The sequence below is a fragment of the Herpailurus yagouaroundi genome, unplaced genomic scaffold (genome assembly GCF_014898765.1).
Source record: "Herpailurus yagouaroundi ecotype Mexico unplaced genomic scaffold, PumYag 67569, whole genome shotgun sequence".
Taxonomy (NCBI): Eukaryota; Metazoa; Chordata; class Mammalia; order Carnivora; family Felidae; genus Herpailurus; species Herpailurus yagouaroundi.
The window spans coordinates 3,906,496-3,929,154 of record NW_024420375.1 but is presented as its reverse complement, the minus strand read 5'-3'; the positions used below and the strand labels follow the sequence as shown (position 1 = coordinate 3,929,154).

The 22,659-nt window shown below is 42.1% G+C and overlaps 1 protein-coding gene across 1 annotated transcript in view; it reads left to right on the top strand.

The window, feature by feature from the left end:
• The window catches only part of ERCC6L (ERCC excision repair 6 like, spindle assembly checkpoint helicase), a 35,431-nt gene extending 13,517 nt beyond the window's left edge, over positions 1 to 21,914 (top strand). The window contains exon 2 of the mRNA XM_040467837.1: positions 17,158 to 21,914. Within this exon, the coding sequence (XP_040323771.1) occupies positions 17,158 to 20,815 (3,658 nt within the window). The 3' untranslated portion in view covers positions 20,816 to 21,914. The remainder of the gene's footprint in view (positions 1 to 17,157) is intronic.
• Positions 21,915 to 22,659: the final 745 nt, after the last annotated feature.

The window sequence follows — 22,659 nt, the reverse complement described above, 5'->3', positions numbered from 1 at the left end:
TAAGGGTCAATATTTGTGGCATGAATATTTTAAAGGTGAGGTTGTGTACTTCTTATTGCATCACATCAGGAAGCATATAATGTCTGATATTCCTACTTTTAGTAATGTTAGGATTGGTCAGTGTGCTCAGGTGGTCACAGGCTGGTCACTCCTTTGCAGAGTTGCATTTCCCCCCTTATGATGAATAAATAATACGTTGGGGATACTTTAGCATCCTGCGAGTACTCCATTTCCCAATGACCTTGCATCCATTTATAATTATTGCCCAACTTAGTTATTTCATTAGGGATTACAAAGTGTTGATTTTCTAACTTTACTACTGTTTTTGTATTCGTTAGCTGGAATTCTGTAAATGTTCTTAATGTTGCACTGTTGGTTTTTGTAACATGGTTTTTGTTTTGTTTTAGTGTTTATTTTGAGAGAGCGCATGTGTGCATGGGCAGGGGAGGAGCAGAGAGAGGGAGAGAAAGAATCCCAAGCAAGCTCCATGCTGTCAGCACAGAGCCTGAGATGTGGGGCTCGATCTCACGAAACACGATATCATGACCTGAGCGAAAATCAAGAGTCAGATGCTTAATTGGCTGAGCTACCCAGGTGCCCCATTTTATCTTTTTTTAAAATTATACTTCATCCTTTGACAATCTTTTCCAGGCTCTTGGCTTTATTTTTTTTTTTTAATTTTTTTAACCTTTATTTATTTTTGAGAGAGAGAGACAGAGTGTGAGTGGGGGAGGGATAAACAGATAGGGAGACACAGAATCTGAAGCAGGCTCCAGGCTGTGAGCTGTCAGCACAGAGCCCTATGCAGGGCTTGAACTCATGAACCACGAGATCATGACCCAAGCTGAAGTCGGACACTTAACCGACTGAGCCACCCAGGCACCCCATTGGCTTTATTTTTTTTTAAGTAGGCTCCATGCCCAGCGTGGAGCCCAACATGGGGCTTGAACTCATGACCATGAGATCAAGACCTGAGCTGATGAGATCGAGAGTCAGACACTTAACTGACTGAGCCACCCAGGTGCCCTTAGGTTCTTGGCTTTAAGTCACATTTTTATGCTGAAAATTTTCACATTTTTGTCTGTAGTTCTGACCTCTTCTGAACTCTAGGCTTATGTATCCAACTGCTTCCCTGACATCTCTACTTCAGAGTAGACCTATCAGTCTTATCCAGAGCCAAAGGACAAAGCTATATGTTCTTCTCAATATGTGCAGAAAAAGCCTTTGAGAAATCTAGCACCCTTTAATTATACAAGCTCAACAAACTAGGAATCCAAGGTAACTTCCTCAGTCTAATCAAAGGTGTCTACAGAAACTCGAAGCTAACATTATACTTAATGGTGAAAGACTGAAAGCTTTCCATCATTTTATTAGGAACATGATAATGGTGTCTGCTGTCGCCACTTCTGTTCAATATTATAATTCAACATTATAATACAGGTTCTAGCCATGGCAAATAGGCAAGAAAAAGAACTAAAGCATGCAAATTGGAAAGAAGGAAATAAAACTATCTGTATTTGCAGATAAAATGGTGTTTTATGTAGAAAGTCCTAATGAATCCACAAAAAACTATAAGAGCTAATAAAAGAGTTCACCAAAGTTGCAAGATACAAGATCAGTATTCAAAATTGCATCATAGGGGCAGCTGTGAGGTTCAGTCGGTTAAGCATCTGACTTTGGCTCAGGTCACAATCTTGAGGCTCACGAGTTCAAACCCCATGTTGGGCTCTGTGCTGACAGCTTGGAGGCTGGAACCTGCTTCGGATTCTGTGTCTCCCTGTCTCTCTCTGTCCCTCCCCCACTTAATAAACGTTAAAAGAATTTTTTAAATTCAAAATTGCATTGTATTTAGGCAAGTAACATTCTTTTACAACTTTTGTTCTGATACATATATATATATATATATATATATATATATGAAAATGTATAAAACAGGTATTCAGTTTAATGAATTATTATTGCAACCATCACCTAGGTAATGGTTTTTAGATTTTTTTAGAAAATTTTTTAAATGGTTTATTTATTTATTTATTTATTTATTTATTTATTTATTTAGAGACAGAACATGAGTGGGAGAGGGAAGAGAGAGATGGAGACACAGAATCCGAAGCAGGCTCCAGGCTCTGAGCTGTCAGCACAGAGCCTGACCCCGGGGCTTGAACCCATGAGCTGTGAGATCATGACCTGAGCAAAAGTCGGATGCTTAACCAACTGAGCCACCCAGGCGCCCCAATGGTTTTTAGATTTTTATTTTCATCTTAATGGAAGGTCTTGTCCACTTCCCCACTAAGGTGGTCGGAAGGTGAATTGAAGGCAATCTTGAGGGTTCAGAACTTCTTTCCAAACAACCCCAGGTTTGTCCCAATCCTGGAATAAGTACTTGCTTGAAGCCCCAGAGTTTTGCACTACAATGTAGTGGCTAACCAGATAACCTTGGGCTGGCAGATTAGGGGCTGGAAGTACTAAAGGTCTATACCTATTCTAAGAGAACTTAATATTATTCCTGGAGAATTTTTCATTTTTAGTTAGACTTCATTCCAAAGGGCTAGTCAGGATATTGGCCACCGAATACTCTCCCAAATGATGAAACTATTTCCTGCTGAGGCGCTTTGGCTGGTGTGACCCATCTGGGTGCCAACGCACATCTGCTATGCCAGAAAAAGGTAATTTTCGTTTTGCCATAATTATTAATTAGCTGTCTTTTCCAGAGTAATTATCCAGCAAGTTCAGCTGCTTTCTGAGGGCATGTTGTTAACATGTAAGAGGATGCTGTCTTCCTGTTTATTCTGGCAGAGGAACTTTTGCCCGGTTTAACCAAAATTTTCGGGTTGAAGTTACAAAGGAGGGGGTCTAGATTCCTACCTGCCTTTACCCACTTTAAGCTAGGGCTTCATCTTCCTGCCTGCTTGTAATCTCTTTGTGACAGGGTATAAAGGACCTGGAAGAGCACTAAGAACCTTGGATCTCTTTTGGGCCATATGGTTTGGTCCAGATAGTTCTTAGCTGTGGAGTCTAAAGCCAGTGACACAGATAATGAGTACTATAGAAAGCCTTACACTGTTGTAAGTGATTGGACTTACAGGTGAAGCAGAGGACATAGAGGGACAGTGTTAAGCCCCAAACCAAACCTTGACTAGGTTCCTGTCCAGAGAACTACAGGCCTACCATTTTTTTAGGAGCAAACATTTGGAGAGGGGATTCAGCCAACCCAGTGGTGCTTTTTCTAGCTCAGATAAACCAGAGGTCACAGATTGGCAGCCATGAGCCATGTTCACAGGTAAGTTTTGTTTGTTCTTACTAGTATTTTAAAAACTTCTGCATTGGGGTGCCTGGGTGGCTCAGTTGGTTAAGCGTTCGACTTCAGCTCAGGTCATGATCTTGCGGTCCATGAGTTCGAGCCCTGTGTCGGCCTCTGGGCTGATGGCTCAGAGCCTGGAGCCTGCTTCCGATTCTGTGTCTCCCTCTCTCTCTGCCCCTCCCCTGTTCATGCTCTGTCTGTCTCTGTCTCAAAAATAAATAAACGTTAAAAAAAAAAACAAAAACTTCTGCATTAGTTACCATTTAAATGTTTGTTTATTTCGAGAGAGAGAGAGAACGAGTAGGGGAAGGACAAAGAGAGAGAATCCCCAGCAAGCTCCGCACTGCCAGCTCAGAGCCCAAAGCGGGGGCTTGATCCCACGAACCGTGAGATCATGACCTGAGCTGAAACCAAGAGTTGGACGCTGAACTGACTGAGCCACCCAGATGCCGCATTAGTTACCATTTAAAAATCAGGAGAAATTCCCATAAAAATCAGAGTTTCCAACTGATCTTCAATAGTCAGAAGATCTTGGCAATCCTGGGCTTTTATTCCTGCAACTGTAACTACCATCTGGAGACCAATAGCAGCCTGCCCCCTTTAAATAGGGCACATGTGCCCCAGTGTTACTTTTTACACAGCATTTTCACTCATTGCAGTTACTTGCCTTGTCCCCACAGGTCTTTGCTTTGTGACCACTACACATTGGGTGTATTCAGCAAGGACCAAACCTCAAAAATTAAGATAGAATTCGGTGAGGTTTGAGACCCACTGCTGCTCATCCCCGGATTTCCCTGATGTATGCTTTAACAGCCTTCATGCCACTGTTACAGTTTGTAACTAGTTATTTATGTGATTCGTTGATAAATGTCAGTCCCTGTTACAGGCTGCACAAAGGCAGAGACCTGGCTTGCTCTCCACTGTATCTCCAGTGTTTAGCAGAGTGCTTGAAACATAGTGAGTGCTTAATTCCTATGTGATGCACAACTGAAGATCTCTTAGCTTATTTCGTTAGTCAGATGTCTCCAAACATAGTGGTTATAATTTCACCAATGGAGGACCTGGAAACATTGGATGATTATTACAGGAGAATGTTCAGAGTGAGAGCTTCTATGGGCATCATGAGGATTGGTGCCTCCATGCTACTTCTGATTGGAGCTAATTCAGGAGCAGTTATTCTTAGGATCTAAGATTTGGCTGGGTTTTATAGCCAAGCTCAAGTTCTTCCATTGAGGTCTCCAGTAGCCCAATGTTTTGGATTTGTTTTTAATTTTTTAATCTTTATTTTTGGGAGAGCGAGAGAGACAACATGGACAAGGGGAAGAGAGAGAGGGAGACAGAGGATCTGAAGCAGGCTCTGCACTGTCAGTGCAGAGCCCAGTGCCAGGCTCAAACTCATGAACTGTGAGATCATAATCTGAGCTGAAGTCAGATGTTCAACCGACTGAGCCACCCAGGCACCCCTGGATTTGTTTTTAAACAGGGCTGCTTATAAAAGCATTTATTTTATTTATTTTAATTTTTTTAAATGTTCTATTTATTTTTGAGAGAGAGAGACAGAGTGCGAGAGGGGGAAGGGCAGAGAGAGAGGGAGACATAGACTCTGAAGCAGGCTCCAGGCTCTGAGCTGTCAGCACAGAGCCTGATGCGGGGCTTGAACCCACAAACAGTGAGATCATGACCTGAGCTGAAGTCAGAAGCTTAACCAATTGAGCCACCCAGGCACCCCTAAATTGTATTAATGTTGAAGTGACTTTCTCAGAATTCTGCTTAATGTGCTGTCTTAAAGGGATTGTTTTTCTTTTTTCCCCCTCAAGAAAGTTTATTTTAGTTGAAGGCATTGTTTTTCAAACCACACAGGCCAGGTCTTAAGTGACTGGGTGGGCAGGTTATAGTCTGCTAGTATGGTTAGTGGAAGAACTTTTAAGGTAGTTTGATGGGGGATTGCAGACTCTGGAAAGACAAATGATCATATCTGAAAGATGCTTTCTCTAAGCTTTCTGAGTATTCTGATCTCGCCCTTCCATGCCTTCAGCAAACATTAACCAAGTGTCTCCAGTGGATCAACCCACTCTGCTGGTTGCTGAAGATGCAGTGGTGAAAAAGACACACGTATTTATAATCTAGTGGGGAAGAAAGAAAAATGAAGATTTCCATAATAGAAATACAGAGGATATGTCCTTAATCCACAATTCTGGGATAGTGTGTGTGTGTGTGTGTGTGAGAGAGAGAGAGAGAGAGAGAGAAAGAGAGGGAGAGGGAGGTTGTCAGAGAGTTGGAGAGGGCTTACTGACTTTTAAAGGATGAGTGGGAATTAGCTCAGCAGTGGGAAAGAAGCTGATGCACATGGCATATTAGACAGTTTTGTGAGTAAAGGTTCAGAAGCAAGAGGAAGCATGGCTCCTTCAGAGAAGTGTAGGAGTTTAGTATTCCTGGAGCATGGTAGAAGTAGGAGGATTGAAAGCAGATCTCTGGATCTTGATAGTTGGCCTGGGAAATAGATGGAGGCAAGGTGAAATGGTGGATAGAACGGTGGCTTTGGATTAAAAAAATTAATGTTTATTCATTTTTGAGAGAGAGAGAGACACAGCGTGAGCGGGGGAGGGACAGAGAGAGGGAGACACAGAATCTGAAACAGGCTCCAGGCTCAGAGCTGTCAGCACAGAGCCCCATGTGGGGCTCGAACTAATGAACCGCAAGATCATGACCTGGGCCGAAGTCAGACGCTTAACTGACTGAGCCACTCAGGCACCCATTTCTTCTCTTAACCAAATTATTGTACTCTTCGAGATTGCTCTGCTTCCCACCTACCCACATCCATCCCCTCAGTCCCCTTAAACAAATGGCAGTTCCTCAGGGTTAAACATAGAATTACCATAGGACCCAGCCATTCCACTCCTAGGTGTATACTCCCAAAGAATTGAAAACAGGGACCCAGACAGATACTTGTACACCGTTGCTCACAGCAGCATTATTTATAAGAGCCAAAAAGTGGAAACAACCCTAGTGTCCACCAGTAAACACAGTGTGTTTTCATGTGGTGGAATATAATTCAGGCTTAGGAAAGAAATTGTGACACATGCTACAATATGGATGCACCTTGAAAACAGTATGCTAAGTGAGATAACCCAGACAGAAGGAAAAATATTGTATGGTTCCACTTGTATAAGATACCTAGATTAGGCAAATTCTCATATAGACAGAAAGTAGAATAGAGGTTACCTGGGGCTTAGCAGATGGGAATGGGGAGCTATTGTTTGATGGGTTTGAGGTGATGAAAATGTTTTAGAAATTGAGAGTGGTGATGGTTGTATGACATTATGAATGAAGTCAATGCCAGCGAAGTCTAAAAATGACTAAAGTGGCAAATTTTCTCTTCTATGGATTTCACCACAGTCAAAAATCTCTCCGTTTTTGGAGGCCAGAAGTCTGAAATCAAGATGTTAGCTTCCATAATTTCTTCTTGGGGGCTGTGACAGAGAATGTATTCCATGCCTCTCCTAGCTTCTGGTGGCATGGGCAATCCTTGGATTTCCTTGGCTTTGACCTACATTAACTACAGTCTCTGACTCTGTCTTCACATGGCCTTCTCCACTTTGTTTCTGTGTCTGTCTCTTTGTGTCCTAATGTACCCCTTAGAGGACATCAGCCATATTGGATTAGGTCCCACCCGAATCCAGTACACCCTCACTTTAGCTTGATTATGTCTGCAACGACCCTCTTTCCAAATAAGGTCACATTTCCAGGTTCCAGGTCAACATGAAATTTTGGAGGGTGCTGTTCAACCCAGTACAAAGCCACTGCCATGGAGAAAACCCTCTAGGGGAAAGTATGTAGAGTCAGAAGTGCAAGGACAACAGATCTTTGGAAATGCCAGCGTTTATATGGGAACAGGCAGAGGGAGAGGAATTCAAGATACAGACTGAGAAGGAATGGTTAGAGAAGAAATCCAAAAGAATGTTGTATGCCACTGTACCCAAGGAGGGAAAACTTCATCTGGGAGAATAGTGGTCAGTAGGGTTTTTTTTTTAAGTTTATTTATTTTGAGAGTGAGACAGAGTGTGATCAGGAGAGGGGCAGAGAGAGAGAGATTATGAATCCCAAGCAAGCTCCACACGGGCAGTGCATAGCCTGACTCGGGGTTTGAACTCACCAACCACAAGATGATGACCTGAGCTGAAACCAAGAATCGGATGCTTAACAGACTGAACCACCCAGGCACCCCAGTGGTCAGTAGTTTTAAATGCAACAGAAAGGTCAAGAAAGATAAAGACCAAGAAGTGGCCACTCGATTTGGTAATATGGAGGTTATTGGTGCTGTTGGTGAAACCAGTTGCATTTGAGTGCTTGGTTAAGAAGCCTGACCGCATTGTGTTATGACTCCGGGTTATGTGTGCCTTTGAACTGAGGTAATCTATGGGTAGTAATCTATGGGCAAAGCAGTTACTTCCTTTTTTTTTTTTTTTTTTTTTTGATCCACCACCCAGATTCAATTATTAACATTTTACTACACTTACTGCATCACATACCTATTCTACCAATCCATCTTACATTTTGGATGCATTTCAAAGTAGATTGCAGAGATCAGGATACTTCCTCCTACCGCAGCATACATACCATTAACTAGGCTTTAATATTTTCACTTTTTTTTCCTTTTGAAGTAAAATTTACATACAAAGAAATCACAAATCTTACATGTCCATTTGGTGAGTTTTCACAAATGCATCCATTTGTGTAACCCAAACCCCTGTCAAGGTGTAGAATATTATTGTCACCCCAGAAAGTTCCCTTAGGCCCCTTCCGAGGCTGTCCCCACTCTCACCTTCCACCTAAAGAGGCAACCACTGCTCTGATGTTTTCCACTACAGATTCGTTTTGCCTGTTCTAAAACTTCGTGTAAGCTGAATCTCACTGCTGCTTTTAGGCCTGGCTTCTGTAGCTCAGCATAATGTTGAGTTTCTTACATGTATGAATTCATACATATAGTAGTTCATTCTTTTCTGTTATTGAGTAGTATTCCATTGTATGAATATGCCACAGATTGTTAACCCAAGTTGGACACTTGAGTTGTTTCCAGTTTCTGGCTGTTAAGAGTAAAGCGATGTAGGGTTGGTTGGGTTTTTTTTTTCCCCTTAGCTGTCCATCTCATTAATGGGGCTAATCAGGGAAAAGCTAATTATCAAATAATCAGTAATACTTGCTGTGTGACTGTAATGCGAACCACATTCTCCTCTAATCTATCCCAGAGGTTGCTGTTTAATAACATTAAGTTAATATTTATAAGTGATTGTGATACATTGTTTTCTACTTTGGTTAACATGATCATCCCTGGAAGTCAGGCCAATAGGTGGCCATCTTTTCAGTCTAGTTTTTCCGTGAGTCAGGCTTTAATGGATCGGTTTCCAGTACTGGCATTAAGGCCACCTGTAGTTTTTTTTTTTTTTTAATCAGAATCACATGTTTTATTGATGCTGGTTGACAATCGAAAAGATTTACCAGTTGTGCCTGATGTATCCGCATGCACATTGACAAGGGGACTGGATATGTAGAGGTATGTCAGAGAGCTCCTTATCAGGGAGCTGGATCAGGATAGGGGAACTGAGATCTTTTGGGAAGGATAGTAGTAACTACTCACACGCAGTGAGGTTAGCAGGACCAGGCTCGTGCACCCCTCCCAGAAGCCCAGAGCCTGGTGACTAGGTTAGAAAACAAAGAGCAACTCTGGTTTCTTTGTGTGTGAAACAAAGTTTTATTGGGTCTGGGTCTTTGCATTTGGTTCCATATCCCATCACATTCCAGAAGAATATTATAGGGAATGTTCCAGAGGACCCCTCCAGAACCTAGTGTTTATCTCTATAATTTTTCTATAAGTCCTTTAAAATGATTCTTAAAGTGGGGGGCACCTGGGTGGCTCAGTTGGTTGAGTGTCTCACTTCGGTTCAGGTCATGATCTCATGTTCCTTGAGTTCCAGAGCTAAGCCCGCATCAGGCAGGGTCCCTGCTGTTAGCACAGAGCCTGCTTAGGATCCTCTGTCCCTCTCTTTCTGCCCCTTCCCCACCTGCACGCTCAAAAATAAAACATTTAAAAAATAAATAAAATGATCCTTATAGGGAATCATGTTCTACACATGAAATTTCAGGTACAATCATTAAAATACAAAAATTTTTGTTTTAAAGTCCCTTGCTATGGAACTAAAATCTCTCTTCTGGGTTGACAGTTTTGCATCTGAATAGTTCTTTAACATCAGAGCCTCACACGTAAGTGCCTTTTAAATAGTTATTAAATTGGTAAATGAGGGGTGCCTGGGTGGCTCAGTACGTTAAGCCTTCAACTCTTGACGTTGGCTCAGGTCATGATCTCACAGTTCTTGAGCCCAAGGTTCTTGAGCTCAAGCCCTGCATCAGGCTCCACTATGGCAGTGCTGAGTCTGCCTGGGATTCTGTGTCTCCTCTCTCTGCCCCTCCCTCCCACCCTCCCTCTCTCTCAAAATAAATAAATACACTGAAAAAAAAAAATAAATTGGTAAGTGAAAATAAATCTGACCTTCTCCCATACTTAGCACTGTTTTCCTCCTTGTTCTGCTTGGGAGGAGGTTCTTTCTCCTGAACTGGTTACTCTTCCCTTATCTTCTTGGCTGCCAAGCAGGCCTGGCTTTTCCCCCAGCCATGCCCAAGAAGAATAGGGTAGCAATTTTGGAAAAAACATTTGGACCCATGAAGTGTTACATTCTCTAGATCATTAGGGATCCTATGTGTTTCAGATGGACACATGATTGCATTAGTAGTAAAAATGACATTTTTTTTTCTTTTCCAGCCCTGGAAAATGGAAGTGATTAGAGGTTGAGTGGCTAAATCAAACTGTATTACAGAAAACATTGTGGTCTTGTAAGTAACCAGATATCCAGGATAGTGCTATAATAGGCAGATTTCTTTTTTTTCTCTTAACTCCGTTATAAGGAAAGAAGGCCCAACTTCATTGGTGGAGCAGACTGGGTAGAGGGAAGGAGCTGAGATGCAGCATGAGACCTGCTGACTCAGGTGGAGCGGACTGCAAAGCAGCTTGCCTGATAGGGGTTCAACCCAATCAGAAAGTGGTGGTGAGCAAGGAATACTATAAATTCCAGTTGTGGTTCAGGCAGAAGGTTGACAAATGTGGGAGTTCCAGAGGATGGGTAGGACCCAGCAATATGAGTCTTAGACTGGTGGTAAGAAGTCTAAGCAGACAGGGGCACCTGGGTGGCTCAGTTGGTTGAGTGTCCGACTTCGGCTCAGGTCATGATCTCGCAGTTTGTGAGTTTGAGCCCCGCGTCGGGCTCTGTGCTGACAGTTCAGAGCCTGGGGCCTGCTTCAGATTCTGTGTCTCTCTCTCTGCCCCTCCCCCACTCACACTCTGTCTCTCTCTCACCTTCAAAAATAAGTAAACATTAAAAAATTTTAAAAAGATTAAAAAAAAAAGTCTAAGCAGACAGTTGCCATTTAAAAGGTTGGTGTATTACAATGCCTGGGTGGCTTGGTTGAGCATCCACCTTCAGTTCAGGTTATGATCTCATGGTTTGTGAGTTTGAGCCCCACATCGAGCTCACTGCTGTCAGTGCAGAGCCTGCTTAGGATCCTCTGTCCCCTTCTCTCCCACATTTTGTTAGGAAAAAAAGGTGTATGCTTCTGGGGAGTGTAACCCAGAGCTAGGGTTCACAGGCAGCACTTTACTTCCTGGAGAGGAGGCCTGGCTGTAGTTAGAAGACCAGGCTTCACAGGGGTTTAGGATACTGGACAGGTTACCAGTTTAGGGATTTGGAAACGATCTAATAGTAATAGAAAATGACATATTTTCTCCTTCAAGCTCTGGGACATAGACCAAGCCAGAAGACCAGTTACCCAGGTGAAGGCACCCTGAGGGTGGGGAGGGTCATGAGGAAAGAGAAAGTGGAGAATGAGTTCAGGGGCTGGCACTAAGGTGGAGGGATCCAGTGGTCATCACTATGCCCTCACGTTCAAGACCAGAGTAAGAGGGAATATAACTTAATTCTACAGCTCAGCAGAGTTTGGGGAAGTGGGCAGCCACAGTAGAACTAGCAGAGTTTTACAGCAAGCAAGCTCTTTTCTTCCTCCTTTCCTGCTCTTCATCTTTTTTTTTTAAAGTTCATTTCTTTATTCTGAAAGAGACTGAGAGAGAGCACAAGCAGAGGAGGGGCAGAGAGAGAGAAAGAATCCCAAGTAGGCTCCACACTGTCCATGCAGAGCCCGACATGGGGATCCATCTCACAAACCATGAGCTCATGACTTGAGCCAAAATCAAGAGTTGGATACCTAACTGACTGAGCCACTCAGGCACCCCTAGTTTTCCTTCGTTTTTACATAAGGTCCTTTTTCTGTTCTTGCATCCTGTCTAGGACATCACATTACATTTTGTCATCTGTCTCTTTAGGTTACTCTTGCCTGTGACATTTTCTTAGACTTTGTTTTTGATAACTTTGACAGTTTTGAGGAGTATTGCTTAGGTGTTTTGTAGAATGTTCTCTCAATTGGGATCTTTCATTGTTTCTGGTGTTTAGATTGGAGGTTTTGGTTTTGGGGGGAAGACTAGAGAGGTAAAGTGCCCTTATCATCAAATTGTATCAAGGGTACATATGTTAATGTGATATATCATTGTTAATGTTGACTGTAATCACCTGGCTGAGGTACTGTTTGCCAGGATTCTCCTCTTTAAAGTTACTTGCGCTTCTCCCCTCCCCCATACCTTTCCACACTGTACTTTTTGGGAGGATGTTAGTATATGCACTCCATATTTAGGTAGAGGGAGTTATGCTCCATTTCCTTGAGGGCAGAGTATCTACATAAATTATTTGATTTTCTCCTGCATGGGAGATTTGTCTCCTCTCCCATATTTGTTCACTCATTTATATCAGTATGGACTCATAGGTATTTATTTTATACATTGGGTTCTAATCCAATTTTACTTTGTTGCTCAAATTGTTCCAGCTGTGACCATTGGGAGCTCTTTCATTTGGCTCCTGTGTCTTTTTGGCATACTCCCATCATTGTGGGGGGTTGTTTGAGCACTTCCTTATTTTCTGACACTACAGGTTCCTCCAGGCTCATCTTACACAGTTCCTGCCACAGTCCTAGAATCAGCCATTTTTCCAAGGAGCCCAGGTTCCTTTTATTGGAGAATCGTATTAGAAACCAAGATCTGGGTGCTAGGTGAGCTTTTTGCTACTGGGATTTTCTTGCTTCTAGGCCCTCTCACCTGACCGAGCAAGGAAATATGGGTGTATAATACTCCATGTGTATACACACAACTGTAAATATTCTATGTATAACCACCTGTATCTATATTAAAAATGGGTTTATATTGATGTCTCCAACTCTAATCCATTACCACATGCATTACCACCGTCTCCTCTTGCTTCGCCATTCGAACAGGTAAGAAACGTGGCTCCCACTATCCACCATTCATTTACTTAATTCTTCAAAAAAATTTTTTTAATGTTTATTTATTTTTGAGAGAGAGAGAGAGAAAAAGAATCTGAAGCAGGCTCCAGGCTCCAAGCTGTCAGCATAGATCCTGACACGGGGCTTGAACTCATGAACCATGAGATCATGACCTGAGCCAAAGTCAGATGCTTAACCGACTGAGCCACCCAGGCACCGCATTTACCTAACTCTTCAATTTTGTTATACGTGCATTGTAGCAACAGAATTGTTAGCCCATATGCCAAAAACAACTTTATCCACTAGAGTACAATACTTATATTGTTTCTTTTGTTTTTAGTCATACAGACTTCCCTCATTTCCTAGGTTATTAGGTCAGCACCTTTTCTCTCTACCCTTTCAGTGAGTTTGTTTCATACATTTGTAATACAGCTGGATTGTTTTGTAATGATTTTAATACAATGTGTTAAGTGCACTGATAAGAGATGAACACATGGGGGAGTCCTGAGGTGGAACAGTTGATCCAGCTCTGGGATAGGGTAGGGATAGAAGGCAGCCTAGGGGAACCACAGGTGAGGCCTGGTATATACCTCAAAGCAGCTCCTAAAGTATGGTCTCTGGACCACAAGCATTAGTATCACCTGGGAACTTTATAGAAATACAAATTCTTGGGCCTGACTATAGAATCAGATAGTTTGGTGTTGGGGTCTAGCATTCTGTGTTTTAACAAGCCCTCCAGAAGATTTTGCATAACATTGAGAGTTACTGTCTTAAAGAATGAGTTCTGTGAGTTTCCTTTGATGAAAGGAGAGTGCATTCCAGGAAGAGGAGGGTGGTGTAAGCTTAAATGACACCAAGTAGCATGATAATAAGGGGTTAAAATAAGATGTTTGAGGCAGGAAGTGGTAGGAGTTAAGGCGGAGAGGTTCAGCAGTTCCCGGCTATATCAGGAGGGCTTGGAATGCCAGGCTAAGGAACTTAAACTCTATTATATAGGCCACAGGAAGCCACTGAAGAACTTTCTGTTATTGTTAATAGCTTTATTGAGGTATAGTTCACATACCATACATACATTTCAGCCATGTAAACTATACAGTTTAATAATTTTTAGTATATTCATAGAGTTGTACATTCATCACCCCCAAAAGAAATTCCTTGCCCTTTAGCTGTTACCACCACCAAGTCCCAGAATTCCCCCCCCCCCCCCCCCCCCAGTCCCTGGCAACCACCAATCTACTTTTTCCTCTGTGAATTTGCCTATTCTGGACATTTCATATGAATGGAATAATAAAACGTGCTCTTTTGTGACTGGCTTACTCATGTAGCAAAACATTTTCAAGGTTCATTCATGTTGTAGCACGAATCAGTATTTTATTCCTTTTTATGGCTGCATAATATTCCATCATATGGCTATACCACATTAAAAATTTTTTTTAATGTTTATTTTTTAGAGAATGAGAGAGAGAGGCAGAGTGTGAGCAGGGGAGGGGCAGAGAGAGAGTGAGACACAGAACCTGAAGCAGGCTCCAGGCTCTGAGCTGTCAGCACGGAGCCTGATGTGGGGCTCGAACTCACAAACTGAGAGATCATGACCTGAGCCAAAGTTGGACCCTTAACTGACAGAGCCACCCAGGTGCCCCAATATACCGCATTTTTATCCATTCATCAGTTGGTGGATATCTGTGTTATTTCCCCTTTTGGTGTATGGATAATGCTGCTATGCACATTCATGTACAAGATTTTCTCTGGACAGATGTTTTCATTTCTCTTGAGTCTGTACCTGATTGTAGAATTCTTGGATCACATAGTAATCCCATGTGTAACTTTTTTTTAATGTTTTTTTTTTTTTTGAGGGGGTGGGGAGGGGCAGAGAGAGAGGGGACAGAGGATCCAAAGATGTGGGCTCTGCACTGACAGAAGTAGCCCAGTGTGGGGCTTGAACTCACAAATTGTGAGATCATGACCTGAGCTGAGGTGGGATGCTCAACCGGCTGAGCCACCCAGCCACCCCCATGTGTAACTTTTTTGAGGAACTGACAAATTATTTGCAAAGCGGCTGCACCATTTTACATTCCCACCAACAGTGTTATGAGAGTTCCAATTTTTCCACATTGTTGCCAACACTTGGTATTTTCTTGCTTTTTGATTCTAGTCATCCTAATGGGCATAAAGTGGTATCTCATTGTGGTTTTGGTTTGCATTTCCCTGGTGACTAATGATGTTGAGCATTATTTCCTGTGCTTACTAGCTATCTATAGATCTTCTTTGGAGAAATCTCTATTCAGATCCTTTTTCCATTTTTAAATTGTGTTGTCTTTTAATTATTGAGTTACAAGATTTCTTTATATATTCTAAGTACAAATCCTTTATCAGATACATGATTTACAAATATTTTCTCCCATTGCTTGGGTTGTCTTTTCACTTTCTTGGTAGTATCCTTGGAAACACAAAAGTTTTTCATTTGGTGAAGCCCAATTTCTTTTTCCTTTGGTTGCTTGTGTGTTTGGCATCATATCTAAGAAACCACTGCCAATCCAAGGTTACGAAGATTTACGCCTATATTTTCTTCTAAGAGTTTTTAGTTCTTATATTTATGTCTGTGACCCATTTTTAATTAATTTTTGTGTATGGTGTGAGGTAGGGGATCAATTTTATTCTTTTGCATATGATATTCAGTTGAAAAGACTATTCTTTCCTCAGTGAATTGTTTTGGCCTCCTTTCTAAATCAATTGACTGTAAACCACTGGAGAATTTTAAGCAGAGGAATGACCTGATTTCTTTTACATTTTTTTTCTTTTATGTTTTAGGCAGTATCACTGGCTGCTATGTAGAGAATGTATTGGAGGGGCCAAGAGTGGATGTAAGGAGACCAGTGAGTAGGAAGTTGCCATTACCTGGGCCAGAGGTGATGGTGACTTAAACCACAGTAGTGGTAGTGCAGATGGAGACACAGGTTATACTTGGGAAATAAAGTTAGTAGGGCTTGGGGATTGTCCAGCTAGGGGAGAGGGTGATTAAAAGAGGGTAGAGGTCAAGGATGACTCATGTGAATTGGAGTCAAGGATGATCTTCAGATTTCTAGCTTGTATGGCTAAGTTGATAGTAGTGTCATGTACTATCATATGAATGGAGAAACATGTTTTTAGAGGGGGAAATAACGAGTTTAATTTGGGATTAGTTGAATTTGAGGTGCCTGTGAGATTTTTTTTCAAGTGGAGATGTGCAGAAGGCATTTGGAATGTGAGTCTAGACTGGAGTTTGGGGGCAAGCCCTGGAATGGAGAGAGTGGTTTCATGAGCACATAGGTGGGGGTGGAAGCTCTGGGAAAGCCAGAGGAGAGAGTAAAAGGAATGAGAAGAGGGCCCAGGACTGAGCCCTATGGAAAGAAGAATAGGATCCCAAGAAAGACACAGAAGAAATGGCCAGTGATGGGGAAGGAAACCAGGAAGAATCTATAGAAATCCAGTAGAAGAAAGAAATTTTAAGGAGGGAGTGATCATTAGTGTCAAATGTATCAGAGGTCCAGAAAAATAAGGTCTGAGAAGTGCCCAGGTATCTTTCCTGTTTCCATGCTCCCACAATATAGGTTGGTTGGTTTGGTTTTTTTTTTTTTTTTTTAATTTTTTTTTTAACGTTTATTTATTTTTTTGGGACAGAGAGAGACAGAGCATGAACGGGGGAGGGGCAGAGAGAGAGGGAGACACAGAATCAGAAACAGGGTCCAGGCTCTGAGCCATCAGCCCAGAGCCCGACGCGGGGCTCGAACTCACGGACCGCGAGATCATGACCTGGCTGAAGTCGGACGCTTAACCGACTGTGCCACCCAGGCGCCCCCTTTTTTTAAATTTTTTAATGTTTGTTTATTTTTGAGAGACACAGAGACAGTGAGAGTGGGGGAGGGGCAGCAGAGAGAGATGGAGATGCAGAACCTGAAGCAGACTCCAGGCTCTGAGCTGTCTGCACAGAGCCCAATGCGGGGTTCGAACACACAGGCGGTGAGATCACGACCTGAGTAGAAGTTGGATACTCAACTGACTGAGCCACCCAGGCACCCCTGGTTGGTTGGTTTTACAAGAAAATATCACTCCATACTTCTTATGGGTGACATTTTAAAAAAATACCCTGGAACCAATAACCTTTGCACATTTCTCACAAATAATGTCTGAAGGTGTTGCTGGCAGTGTCTGGTGGGTATGTGTCTTAAGTAATGCCAGCTTTCATTGGCATCTTCTGTGCTAATCTTTCCCATCCTGAATTGAGGATATTAAAAACCCAACTGCAGTTTAGTTTCCAAAATGGACTCTAACATGTTCTCAGATTGAATGTTCAATCTGTTTCCTTCTTTTCTAATCTTCTCTCTATCTGTCTATCTATCTATCTATCTATCTATATATATATATATATATATATTTTTTTTTTTTTACAGATACGTGAAAGAGGCCAAAGAAGCAACTAAGAATGGAGATCTGGAAGAAGCATTTAAACTTTTTAATTTGGCAAAGGACATTTTTCCCAATGAAAAGGTGATGAGCAGAATCCAAAAAATACAGGAAGCCTTGGAGGAGTTGGCAGAACACGGAGATGATGAATTCACAGATGTGTGCAACTCTGGCCTGCTGCTCTATCAAGAGCTCCACAACCAACTATTTGAGCACCAGAAGGAAGGTGTAGCTTTCCTCTATAGCCTATATAGGGATGGAAGAAAAGGTGGCATCTTGGCAGACGATATGGGATTAGGGAAGACTGTGCAGATCATTGCTTTCCTTTCTGGTATGTTTGATGCCACACTCGTGAATCATGTGCTGCTGATCATGCCAACCAATCTCATTAGCACATGGATAAAAGAATTTGTTAAGTGGACTCCAGGAATGAGAGTGAAAACCTTTCACGGTCCTAGTAAGAGTGAACGTACCAGAAACCTCAATAGGATTCAGCAAAGGAATGGTGTCATTATCACTACGTACCAAATGTTAATCAATAATTGGCAACAGCTTTCAAGCTTGAACGGCCAAGAGTTTGTGTGGGACTATGTCATCCTTGATGAAGCACATAAAATAAAAAGCTCATCTACTAAGTCAGCAATATGTGCTCGGGCTATCCCTACCCGTAATCGCATCCTCCTCACAGGAACCCCAATCCAGAATAATTTACAAGAACTATGGTCCCTGTTTGATTTTGCTTGTCAAGGGTCCCTGCTAGGAACATTAAAAACTTTCAAAATGGAGTATGAAAATCCTATTACTAGAGCAAGAGAGAAGGATGCTACCCAAGGGGAAAAAGCCTTGGGATTTAAAATATCTGAAAACTTAATGACAATCATAAAACCCTATTTCCTCAGGAGGACGAAAGAGGAGGTACAAAAGAAAAAGTCAAGCAACCCAGAGGTTAGACTTCGCGAAAAGAATCTAGATGTTGATGCCATTTGTGAAATGCCTTCCCTTTCCAGGAAAAATGATTTTATTATTTGGATACGTCTTGTGCCTTTACAAGAAGAAATATACAGGAAATTTGTGTCTCTAGATCATATCAAGGAGTTGTTGATGGAGACACGCTCACCTTTGGCTGAGCTAGGTGTCTTAAAGAAGCTGTGTGATCATCCTAGGCTGCTATCTGCACGGGCTTGTCTTTTGTTGAATTTAGGGTCTGTGAAATTCTCTGTTCCAGGTGAAAATGAAGGGGAAGATTCCTCAGATGTGGACCAGATTGATCAAATAACTGATGATACACTGATGGCAGAATCTGGAAAAATGCTATTTCTAATAGAGCTACTTGAGAGATTGCGAGATGAAGGGCATCAGACTCTGGTGTTTTCTCAGTCAAGACAAATTCTAAACATCATCGAATGCCTCTTAAAGAATCGGCACTTTAAGATTTTGCGAATCGATGGAACAATTACTCATCTTGTGGAACGAGAAAAAAGAATTAACTTATTCCAGCAAAATAAAGATTACTCTGTTTTTCTGCTTACCACTCAAATAGGTGGTGTTGGCTTAACATTAACTGCAGCAACTAGAGTGGTCATTTTTGACCCTAGCTGGAATCCTGCAACTGATGCCCAAGCTGTGGATAGAGTTTACCGAATTGGACAAAAAGAAAATGTTGTAGTTTATAGGCTGATCACTTGTGGGACTGTAGAGGAAAAAATCTACAGAAGACAGGTTTTCAAGGACTCCTTAATAAGACAAACTACTGGCGATAAGAACCCTTTCCGTTATTTTACTAAACAAGAATTAAGAGAGCTCTTTACAATTGAGGATTTTCAGAACTCTGCAACCCAGCTGCAGCTTCAGTCTTTGCACGCTGCTCAGAGGAGATCTGATAAGAAACTAGATGAACACATTGCCTACCTGCACTCTCTGGGGATAGCTGGAATCTCAGACCATGATTTGATGTACACACGTGATCTGTCTGTTAAAGAAGAGCTTGATGTGATCGAAGAATCTCACTATATTCAACAAAGGGTTCAGAAAGCTCAATTCCTTGTTGAATTAGAATCTCAAAATACAGAGCTTTTAGTGGAAAGACAAAGGACTGGAAATGAGGGGATCTGGCAGCAAGAACCTATATTTCCTTCTCAAACAAAGAAGAAATTCCCTGAATCAAGGAAACCGCAGCCTTGGCCTTCACCACTTTTAACCCAGGAAGAAGAAATCAGTTCCCAAATGGCAAGTATAATCATTGATGATCTGCCTGAAGAGCATGGGAATCAAGATCTCTCCAATGTAAAGATGAATGTTACCGTCTTACAAGATGGTAGTCACCCATGCGAAAGCACATTTGATGCTGACTCTGTGGCTACTTTGCCCAAGTGGTGTGGAAGTGTGGACGAAATTTGTACTGACCCCATGGGAATGGCTATACAGAAAGAGACATTGCAAGAGGGGCCTACACAGGAGGCACCGCAAGAGGACCCTCTGGGAAATTTTAATTATTCACTTAGCAAATTGGTCAGAGCCGATCTTGGGCCACATCTAGATCAACTGAAGGACAATGAGATTTTACTTCACTGCAGTCCCTGGCCCATGAGTCTCATGACCAGCGCAAATCAAAATACAGAGTCAAGCACATCTGTAATTCAAATAGCTGATGATGACGTGTCAGCATCCCACGGTGCACTACAGGATGCTCAAGGCAGTGAGGCCAAGTTGGAAGAGGAACCTTCAGCATCCTCATCACAGTATGCATGTGATTTCAATCTTTTCTTGGAAGACTCTGCTGCAGACAATGGACAAGATCTTTCCAGGCAGTCTTTGCAGCATGTTGAGAATGAAAATAGCCTGTGCGGTGCTGCAGCTAATTCTGAAGCAGAGGTCGAGCATGGCAAAGCCCATCTCAGTATGGATCTTTCTGAGACAAACGATGAGCCAGAAGAAGTAATAGTTAATGTGAAAGTCAGAAGGAAAGCTAGAAGGATCGTTTCAGATGGTGAAGATGAAGATGATACTTTTAAAGATACTTCAAGCACAGATCCATTCAACACACCTCCCTTTCAGTTGTTATCTGTAAAACAGTTTGATGCTTCCACTCCCAAAAGTGACATCAGTCCGCCAGGAATGTTCTTTTCACTGAAAATGGCTGATAGTATAAATAAGTCTGTAACCTCTAGAAGATCCCTGGCTTCTAGGAGGTCTCTTGTTAATGTGGTTTTAGACCACGTGGAGGATATGGAGGAAAGACTTGACAACAGCAGTGAAGCAGAGGTTGCTGAAGATTACCTGGAGGAAGGAGCCGAGGAAAGCAGTGGTGAAGTCTCAGAGTGTACAGAAGACCCTCCTGGCAAAACGCTGCCTTCAGAAAATAAGTTAATGACACCTGAGCCTCATGCTTTGGCTCAAGAGACCTCTCCTGGCAACCCAGGACAGACCTCTTTGTCTGGCAGACAGTTGGTTGATTCTCCCCAGGATGAGGCAATGGAGGCTGTGAATGACTATGAGACCCTTGTAATTCGTGGAAAAGAACTGAAAGAGTGTGGGAAAATACAGGAGGCCTTAAACTGCTTCGTTAAAGCACTTGACATAAAAAGCGCCGATCCTGAAGTCATGCTCATGACTTTAAGTTTGTATAAGCAGCTTAATAAACCTTAAGACTATAACCTGTTTATTGTTAAAATGAGACACTGAGTATGAATTCGTTCCTGTAACTGGATTCTTTGGGAGCATGAAGCATTTAGGCTTAAGGTGAGAGATCTCAAAAAGCAAGGTGTTGGTTTTAACTATTTTGTAAATTCTGCATTTACTCCCTATTCCTTCCTGTCCCCCTCCCCTGTACATATATTCTGATATTCTGAACACTAGGTTAATATTTCTTTACTTGAATAGGCTTATATTTTTCTTTTAGGCATGCTCTATAAACTTTTTTTTTAGACAGCGAGTGAGGGCGTGAGTCCATGAGAGGGCAGAGGGAGAGAGAGAATCTTAAACAGGCTCCACGCTCAGTGTGGTGGCATGCTCTGTCAACTTAATAGAACTATGTGATTTCTAGAAATGTTTTTGTGAAATTATTCTTGCCAGTCTTCATTTCATTCTGGAAATGACCATTTCTGTATATCGCACTTCAGGTAAGAAAATAAAGTCACTTTTCTCAGTGTTTTCTTCTCCATTTGCTTTCTTTCACTGAGATGACACTGGCAAATGCATATGGAAGCACATTAGTTTAAGCAGGAGCTTATTGGAATTCTGAATCTGTGACCTGCTTATTAAAATGCTATTTTGTGTCCTCAGCTCACTCCAGCAGAAGGCTGGGATAAGGTACCTGGTGCCAGGCTTCTTTATCACTGGCTCCTGACCCCGGAGTCACTTTGTCAACAACTTAGCCATTCTTCACTCACCTCCCACTGCATTCTGATACAGGTCAGCATAGCGGATCTTTGGGTGGTAGACTGAAAAGGAGTTCAGTTGCTTCTCAGAAACAAAGTACAATACAGAACTCTGCACTTGAGAAGTGGAACTAGCTTTTATGAAGTACCTGCTCTGTATTGGGTATTCTGCATAGGTTCCTTGTTTAATCCTTACCATAATCCTTTGAGGTTGAGGGTGGCATTTACTTTATTTTAGTTGAGGAAACTAAGGCTCAATGAGGCTGTGATCTGCCCAAGATCACACAGTAGGGAGTGAAATGGAGTTTTTTAAACCATGTGTTACTTGGTGAAAAGTTACCATAATAAACTGTCTTTGCTTCACTGAATATACTGAGATGTTTTTACTGACAACACTTCTGACCCCAAATGTGCGGAGGTTTTCCACACCAGTCCTCCAGTTTTTGGCAGATATCCATGGAGTGTCCTACAATTCAAGTCAGTTCTGACACTACCTGGAGTTCCAGTCAGACTCCACAGGTTTAAGTGCTCACTCCCATAAAACTGCCCTCACTTTGGTTGACAATTGCTAGTATTGGGCCCCCATGTTATCCACACTTCTGTCCAAATTGGCTACAAATTGAGGATTCCTATGACTGCACCTTCAGGTTCAGTAATTAGAACAGCACACAGAACTCAAGAAAATATGAAATATATATAATTTAAATCTACATATTGTATATAAAACAATTTAAAAAACTACAGGTAGGGGCACCTAGGTGGCTCAGTTGGTTAAACGGCCCGGTGTGACTCTTGATCTTGGCTCAATTGTGATCTCACAGTTTGTGAGACTGAGCCCTGTGTCAGGCTCTGTGCTGACAGCATGGAGCCTGCTTGGGATTCTCTCTCAAAATAAATAAACTTAAAAAAAATAAAAGCAACTTAGAAGGGATCCATAGACTTGGGCAAACTGCCAAAGGACTCCATGGCACAGAACAGATTAAGACCCCCTGATCTAAGGGTATGAAATAGTCTCTTACCTGCCCTGCCCCCAGTTCTGGATTACCATTCCCAAGGACAGTATATATGTACAAGCACAAGTATATGTTTGTATATCTATGTTCTTACCCAAAT